Source organism: Vanacampus margaritifer, chromosome 7 (assembly GCF_051991255.1).
Source record: "Vanacampus margaritifer isolate UIUO_Vmar chromosome 7, RoL_Vmar_1.0, whole genome shotgun sequence".
NCBI classification, from domain to species: Eukaryota; Metazoa; Chordata; class Actinopteri; order Syngnathiformes; family Syngnathidae; genus Vanacampus; species Vanacampus margaritifer.
The window spans coordinates 12,282,579-12,290,831 of record NC_135438.1 but is presented as its reverse complement, the minus strand read 5'-3'; the positions used below and the strand labels follow the sequence as shown (position 1 = coordinate 12,290,831).

Below are 8,253 nucleotides of genomic sequence, written 5' to 3'. Positions count from 1 at the left end.
CCAATGTGACTCTTTGCCTTTTCCTCAATATTCCATTTACAGTGGTACCATGACTTACGAGAGATGCTACTTTCGAGGTTTCCAAGATAAAAGCCATTGCTTTGCTGATTTTTTCCCAGACTTGCGAGCAACAAATTTTAGCGTTGGATGCCGAGAGAAGCAGTTTTTCAGTTCAGAAAAGCTTTGAGCTGTTTCTCGCCATTCAGTTTTCTCTCAAGTGAAACATAAAATAAATAAATAAATACTTTTAACAACCACATCCATTTGAATGTCTGTTAGTTTAATGCTATCACACAATGCAGAATGCCATAGACGAGCTAACAAATTGCATCTACAGTGGTTTTGCAACACTTTAAGCAATAGAGATTTTAACGAACTGCACCTGCACACACAAATTAATAATAGTCAGAGGGATATACTCTATCCATAATGAAAACTGAATATTACGACAGATTTTGTTTAGTTTACAACTCTTTGTATTATACTGCCCCTAGTGGCCAAAGCATGCATACCATGAAGAGCACAATCTGGGGCTGAACGTAATAAGGGCATTTCCATTTATTTCAATGGAGAAAGACGATTTGAGTTAAGTGTTTTGAGTTATAATCGTAAGTCAAGGCACCATTGTCCTGGACATTATCCACTCCCAATTACTAGCTCAAACACATGCACTTTGTAAATACTAATGAACAGCTTTAAGTATCAGTACAGGACACTGCATGAAACGATAGATTTTTTCTGAATTTATGTTTAAGGTAACTATCTTTATGTCTTAGGTGCTTAGGCTTGGACTTGTCTTTGTTACAAGGCCCATCTTTTGTCTAATGGACCAAATGAAATGACCATTATGTAGTCTGACCTGCTCAACCAAGCCTGGCCAGGAACTCTGAAAGAAACCTACCTTTTCACAGTTTCATTTGCATTGAATTATTTTGTTTGTCAGCCTTCACCCTGGAGTGCATAAATGGTATATACTACCTTGAAATTATTTTTCAGTCTTCTTTGTCCTGTTTTATAATTAAATCGTTTGTACCTTTCTTGTCAATTATTTGCTCAGGCACTTTTCTGAACCACTGCATATGGAAAATTTTAGCATAGCGCGCATACACCCTCATCATGATACTTATAACACCCCAAAGTTTGAAGGCAAACCTCACCTATAAAATCTGACTTGAAATGTCCTCACACTAAACTTTTCTGCAGACAACCTAGAGGTATTTAGTCAGATTTTAAACAGTGGATAGTTGTAGTATAAAGTTTAAAGAGAATTCCAGTGATAAAAGTATAATATTCCTATGGTTTTGAATCTTTAAAGCCGGTGAAAATTAATCCATTTTTGTTCAACTAAAATATCCTTTTTGTGTTATCTTTGATATCCCTTTATCATGGGGTCACTGATGGTGGTGTCAAATTCATCACATTCCAAATAAGAATACAGTATTTGCAAATTTAAAAAACAAAGTTCATATATATGTTATTAAATATATTGTCTCTGTAGTTTTGTCCAATCAGATTTCAGTTTATGCTGCCATGAAGACATTTTAATCTGCCCAAGGGGTTTAGAATCACGTCAGCCAGCTTGCTTTGCCACAATAACATTTCTTTCCATCCTCAACTCAACTTTACTTATATAGTGCTTGCTTTCACCACAGCCGAACAGCCGAAGTTGTATCAAAGCTATCTGTATCAAAGAATCGGCGTTTCCGGTGAGCACGTCCTTTAAATGCTTTGTGTGTTTATTTATTTATTGACTGCACCAGATGATGTGTAGTGTTGCTACGTGATAGTCATGTTAACAATAGGCGTTTTAAATCAGTTAAGGTCCAGGTACCAAATGTACGTCCACTAGTTGTTGAATATGGAAGCATGCGTGAGATTTTGTTCATTGGTTGTGAGCTGTGTGGCAGCATGCATTCATAAATATATTACATGTTTATTTGTTTGATTTTGTTACATCGTGCAAAAAGGTTACATATTAATCGGATATTAAAAAACTTTCTTCATCTAATGTTATCAACTGTTGATAGGATTACAGTACTTTTGTTTGGCTGATGCCTGTTTATTTTCTATTCACTACACTCGTGCTCCACTATGATTGGACGGCAGTCCTTATTTGCAAGGCCAATTGACCAATGAAATGCTTTTGTTTGCAACCCCCCTCCTCCTGTCGCCCCTGTCCCCCCTGTCCCCCACCCCGGTTCCCGGATGTTTGTGGTAAAGAATGGCAACTTTGCTCACGTGCAGCAAAGCAAACACAAACGTTGAGGTGATGTGATACATCAAACCAGCTGTTCTGTGTGAGAAGACATCGGTAAGCTCCTCGCTACACTCAAATCTGAATTCTGGTCTGCAAAACCCTAAGGAAGTTTTTGTTCGTCAGTTTCTAGTCCCGTTATTGTTATTTGTTAAAGTTCCGTAAACCTCATTTTGTTTGGATTTTCCCAGCTGTTGTTTAGTTATGCTAGCGAGACGCTAGTTAATTGGAAAATTATGTTAAGTGTTGAATTTAATAATTGTTTATGCTAAAATTGCCTTGAATTTCAGCGGTACCGAGCATGACTTTTCCCTGTTGTTTCCACACGAACTGACCGTCGTCTCTCCCAAATGTACCGTTATGACACTTTAAAGGAGTACTTGACTCATTGAGCCATTTTCAACAGAAAGAAGATATTTTGTCTATAATTGTGATAACTTCATTATGTTTCGTGAACAATTTAATACCTTTAAAAACTTTTTGGGTAACTTTTATTGAGACAATCAGAACCGTTATATTTAAGAACATTTCTTGCATAGTTTTCTGACAATATTTCACAGGAAAACAGGTCAGCCATCTTTGGATATTACACAATTGAAGCGTCATAGAGGGGGAAAAGCCTTTAAAAACTAATTTTGCCACTTGTCATCTAAAAATGACATCAGCTGTGCTGTGTAAATAGGCAATGAATGCCAATCATGGCTCACCTGTTTTCTAGGTTTGGTCATCATACTGAGCCGTGATTGCTCGTCACCTATTCACTCAGCACAGGTGATGTCATCTTCATTGACAGCAACAAAATATTAAATTCTTACAGTTGAAAATGGCTCAATTAGTCAAGTATCCCTTTTAAAAAAGAGCGATCCAAACATCCACTCGCAGGATGTTTCATTAAGTACACGTGCACCTGCTTGATGAGATTGAACAAAATTAAAATTACTGGATGGAGAGATACAGTTCAACCACAAGTTTACATACAATATAAAAAGACACACACACACTTACTTTCTGACAGGTGTCAAGGAATTATGTTGAAAATAAACAAAATGTTTATTCCCAGGTTCCTTGTCATAATTGCATGAAGTTGTACTTGGCTGTATTCAGCACATTGTTACAGCTATTTTTGCTGTGCCCCTGTGTGAAATGGTCTGTTATCTTTGCAAAGAGTTCAGAACATAAGTATCCTGCTTTGTATAGCCGTCTGACCAAAGATAAAGCTTCCAAGCATGGCTTCTTACACATCTAAGCATTAGTGTATATCGTTGCCATTTAATGAGCTACGGTACATCTATTGAAAGGGACTTTCTTCTTCCATCATTAGCTGTTTCCACTTGGGACCTTATTTAAACTGAAAAAGATCATGAGTAATGTCCTACCTCAAATGGGATTAGCACATCCTGCTGGTTCCTAAAAGATCACACTGAATAAAAAGTGAAAATGGGACAGTGTGATTAATTGTTACATATGATTTATATGCTGATGCTTCCTGAGCAGTCTCCTCCCCCAGTCTTTGTGCGTGTGTATGTGACACAACTAGAGTGCACTGCGCTGACAAGCAGGAGTTTCGGTTTCCACTTGCTTATGTTTGTCCCGTTTGGAATCTTTCTGCTTTGTTCTCAGGTCACGTCACATTTGAAGACATGGCAGAAGGGGGCTTTGACCCTTGTGAGTGCATCTGCAGCTATGAGTACGCAATGAGGCGCCTCATCAGCCTGGTAAGTGTTGGACCTTGACATGCCCAATTGGATCAGGACGAAAAGGAGAGTATTTTCGTTGTATAAAGAAGTGTTTAGTTTCTGCTGTAAGCTAAATGGAATGATCAAATGGGACGGTGCTAAGTCACACTGAGACAACATCCTGGTTCCTGCTCAATGATTACCTTGAGAGCTGCTTTAAGATGTGGATTTTTCCATTGCCCCGCACCCGCACCCCCACCACCAACAATAAAGTTTTTGTTAAAACATGGTTTTCAAAACATGTACACTATTGCTAACTACAATTAACAGTGTGTTGTCAGCTTTCCGGTGACGTCGTCGTCCTGTACAGGTGTAACTTGTATGGCAAGATGCAGCTGGCAAAAAAAAAAAAGACGCTCCAAGTCTATTTGTGCGGCTTGTAGAAAGAAGGGTGTTGTCCAAATAACAACTACCGTGGAACCTTTTAAAAGGAAATAGTCCATTCAAGAATCAAAATGTTGCCCTCATTAAGACTTAATATTAAACGTTTTAACATTCGTCACATTTGACCACTGTCATATTTATGCAAAAGTGGAAGAAGGAAAATATGAATGATACAGTATTTCTCAAAAGTAAAACAAAAGTTCAGTTCAAACGATATGTAATGCAGCAACATGTTTTGAGGCTCTGTTACCAACTGTTGAATAAAGTGTTTACAGTTTAGTATTTTCTTAGGCTTTTTGTCAAGGAAGAATTTTGTACATGCACAAAGTAATTTTAGCAAGCAGTTTTTCATGTAATGTGCAACCTAAAGACAATAGCTAATGCCAAACGTGGAAAATCAACAGTTTACTGTTGACAACTTAAGTGGTGAGGAGTTTTACTTTCATTTAGTGTTATGTTATAGATTGGCTGACCTCTGTATGCTTGTAAGTGATACAGTATTTTAAAAAAAAAGCCTTTGTACACGCTGTGATTGGCTGGCGACCAAAGTAGGGTGGTACCCCTCCTCTTACTCAATGTCAGCTGGGATTGGATGCAATTTATGTATGACCCTAATTAGGTTAAGTGATATGGTAAGTTGATGGCTCAGCATTAGCTGTACGGGTAATTGTTTGTGATGACTGTGACCGTTAATGTTTTTATTGGAAGAACGAGAACAGGTATTTGCAAAAAAAAATTGAATATTGAGGGAAAGTCCATTTACTCTAATACTTTGTTTCCTTTAAATGAAACTTGATTTTTATACGATTTTACCTCACATAAAGTGAAATGTTTCAAGCTTGTATTTGTTTTTATTTTGATGATTATGGCAGAAAGATGGAAAAATCCAGTGTTATATATTTTTATGTGACCAAACACAGAAATGTTGGCTTTCTGAAAAGTGTATCAAAGTAATATATCTTCAGTACTTTATCTGGCCTTTTTCTAGGTGTTATTGTAACCCAAGATGTTTTGACTTTTGGGCAAATTAACTTTGCAAGCCTGTGCCATAACTTTGTTGTGTGAAGACACAGGTTATTTAGGTGCGTTTTGATTTGGGCTTTCAGATCATCTGCAATTTGAGGTTTGCGTCACCTTCCACCTGACAATACCCCATAAATGTTTAATGTTTTAAGTCAGGCGAGTTTGCTGGCCAATTAAGCACTGTAATTCCATGGCTATTAAAACCATTTTGGCAGTTTTGGCTTTGTGGGCAGGTGCCAAATCTTTGTGCTGGAAAATAAAATAATTGTGTCCAAGAAGCTCGTCAGCAGTGGGAAGCTTTGAAGTACTCTGAAATTTCCTGGTCGGCAGCTACGTTGACTGTGGACGTGATAAAACAATAGACCCACATCAGCAAATGACATCGCTCCTAAAAGCATTGCTAAGTGTGCAAACTTAAAGCAGCTTGACTTTTGTGCTTCTCCAGCTTTCCTCCGGACTCTGGGACATTGAAAACCTGGATTTAAAACTGTGGGCTGGCAGACTAATACTCATTCTCCTTAACCCAGTACGGATGCTTCTGATGTTGGTTGAGGTTCTTGATGCACTGGTACCAGCCTCAATCAAACCCCTTATGAAGCGCCCCTTCTGAATCAATGTTGCTTTGCAATCCTCTCAAGACTGCAGTCATTCTTTTCACTTGTGCACCTTTGCCGGTGGCCACATTTTCCCTTTCCTCTTAACAAACTGTTAATGTACTTTGACAGCGCTGTATGAGCGTCCGGCTTCTTTTTAGATTTTTCTTCCCTATGGAGGGGGTCAGTGATGGGTTTTCTGCAAAACTGTCAAGTCAGTGGTCCTGTTTTGCGTTAACGAGCTGACAAGATTGAGACTTTGGGGACTGTGTCATGGTATTCTAATTTTGTGAATTGGAACTAATAAATGCTTGAAATATTTGGTCAACTTGTATAACATACAAGCATCACTTTTTTAAAAACAAATTCTTGAAATAAATGGACTTTCCCTTTTTATATATATATATTTTTTGTCACATACCTTTTTGTCAAAACAGCATCATCACTGCAGTGGTAATCCGAGTCTTTTCTGTTTTATTCATTCCATCGTTTCACTTCCAGCTCCGAAATTCTCAATCCTACTGCACAGACACGGAGTGCCCTTTGGAATGTGCGTATGACATCTTAATGCAAGCGTATTTCAATGTTGCCACGTAGAATAGCACCAAAGCAGTATTGTGTGTTTGAGTCCAGTGCCTGGGCCGAATGGGGGATCGCTCATTAGTGGAGAAGCGATGACCCTCCCCGTTATTATGTTGGGATGGATGGTACTAGCTGTGATCCTGTTCTTGCTGCGCCCTTCGACCCTCAGATGTTCCCCCTCCACTGGAAAACCCACCGAACCCCGCAATGTAAGTTTTACTCGTATCCTCATTTAGTTCATCTCTAATTACCATGGAAAGCGGTTCAGAAAGTGGATGGGTGGAGCGTGTAAGAGTCTATCTTTGAATAGTCTGTTTTACTGAATAAAATTAATTCATGTTGAGGATGAAGCGATGTCATTCATTATACCAGTGTGGATCCAAGGTACATGCATAACATTAGAAAAATCTCAAACTACACCACCAGAGACAAATGTCGCAAAAAGTATAAACGGTGTACTGAACTAATGATACCATCGCAATTTACAAACAAATTTACTTGCTTGAGTGAAACCTAGGCTTGTTCAATTGAACACAAATCTATTCTGAAGGTCATTTTACCGGTAATTGTTCTGCCTATTACTATACTGTATGTTGCCTTGATGAACAAAAGATACATGATTTGTAGTCGGAAACATTTGGGAAAAAAAAAATATTTTTAAGTGCAATTATGGTTGGGAATGACTGCATAGCACAACGCTGTCCGTGCATACGCTTGCTTACTTACTTTCTATAGAAAGTGAGTACACAAGTGTTAAAATTGTTTTGTTTTTACAATTTTAAATGATTTCTATAAATAAATAGATTTGAGAGCAAATGCCTTATAACTCTGAAATAAGTTAGATATTGCTTGTCTACTGTAATCACTCATTTTAAAATAGCTACATTTTAAAATCTGAGCTATGCCGAAATAGCCGAAGAATTTAGCTTATCAAAAACATAACGACCTCACCTTAAGAACATTTTCAATGTTTGGAATGGGATCTGCCAGAGCACGGACATGAATCCAATTGAATTAAAGTTTTTTTATATTAAAGTTTTTTTAATTCACATTCTAATAATGTGAAACTGACAGAAATTATGAATCAGATTGAATCCAAAGTGTATTGACAATTCCGATCTTACATCACAAGGTCTTCTTCGGTGAAAAGACGCTCTCCACTCATTAAAAAAACATTTAACCTAGGATCATTGGAATTTGATTTGTGAGGATTATTTTGATTTCAAAATGTGATGAAATGTCATTTGACTACTACTGAATAACAATCTGCATGATTAGTAAGATAGTCACAGGAAAAAGCAATACAATACACTACAGTATTTGTTTTCACCATGTATCAGAAATGCCCGGATGTTTGGAATTATCCATACGTGAGTATAATACTGAAAGAACACCGTCACACCCATCCTGACAGTTATTGTGTGTTGTAGAGGGGTGGAAGAGAACCACCAGCGCCACCTGTTGACTAGGAGAGGGAAGCCACCCGCCCATGCTCATCTGGAGCTGAATGTCCTCCCAAAGTGTGTTGCTGAGGCACAGATAACACCTGCTCCATGTCAGCATTCATTAAAAGATACTTCTCATATATATTTTTTTTACTGTTCTAATTCCAGTGTGTTTTGGGATACAATTGCTGGCACTGGGTCAACACCTATGTAAAAAAAAAAAAAGTAAATGTAAT

At 37.8% G+C, this 8,253-nt stretch overlaps 1 protein-coding gene across 1 annotated transcript; it reads left to right on the top strand.

Annotated features, from left to right (window-relative positions):
• The first annotated feature begins 2,214 nt into the window (after positions 1–2,214).
• smim14 (small integral membrane protein 14) lies at positions 2,215–8,159 on the top strand. The gene is made up of 5 exons (XM_077570963.1): positions 2,215–2,311; positions 3,875–3,969; positions 6,492–6,540; positions 6,624–6,781; positions 8,003–8,159. Exons 2-5 carry the CDS (start codon positions 3,895–3,897, stop codon positions 8,039–8,041), a joined length of 321 nt encoding a protein of 106 aa, XP_077427089.1. The 5' UTR covers positions 2,215–2,311; positions 3,875–3,894; the 3' UTR covers positions 8,042–8,159.
• The last annotated feature ends 94 nt before the right edge of the window (positions 8,160–8,253 follow it).

What these genes read in the sequence shown, in the direction of transcription:
- smim14 (XM_077570963.1), top strand. Translation starts at nt 3,895, where the DNA reads ATGGCAGAAGGGGGCTTTGACCCTTGTGAGTGCATCTGCAGCTATGAG. An exon ending in TGAGGCGCCTCATCAGCCTG is followed by an intron (nt 3,970 to 6,491) that starts GTAAGTGTTGGA and finishes TTTCACTTCCAG; the next exon opens with CTCCGAAATTCTCAATCCTA. An exon ending in AACCCACCGAACCCCGCAAT is followed by an intron (nt 6,782 to 8,002) that starts GTAAGTTTTACT and finishes TGTGTGTTGTAG; the next exon opens with AGGGGTGGAAGAGAACCACC.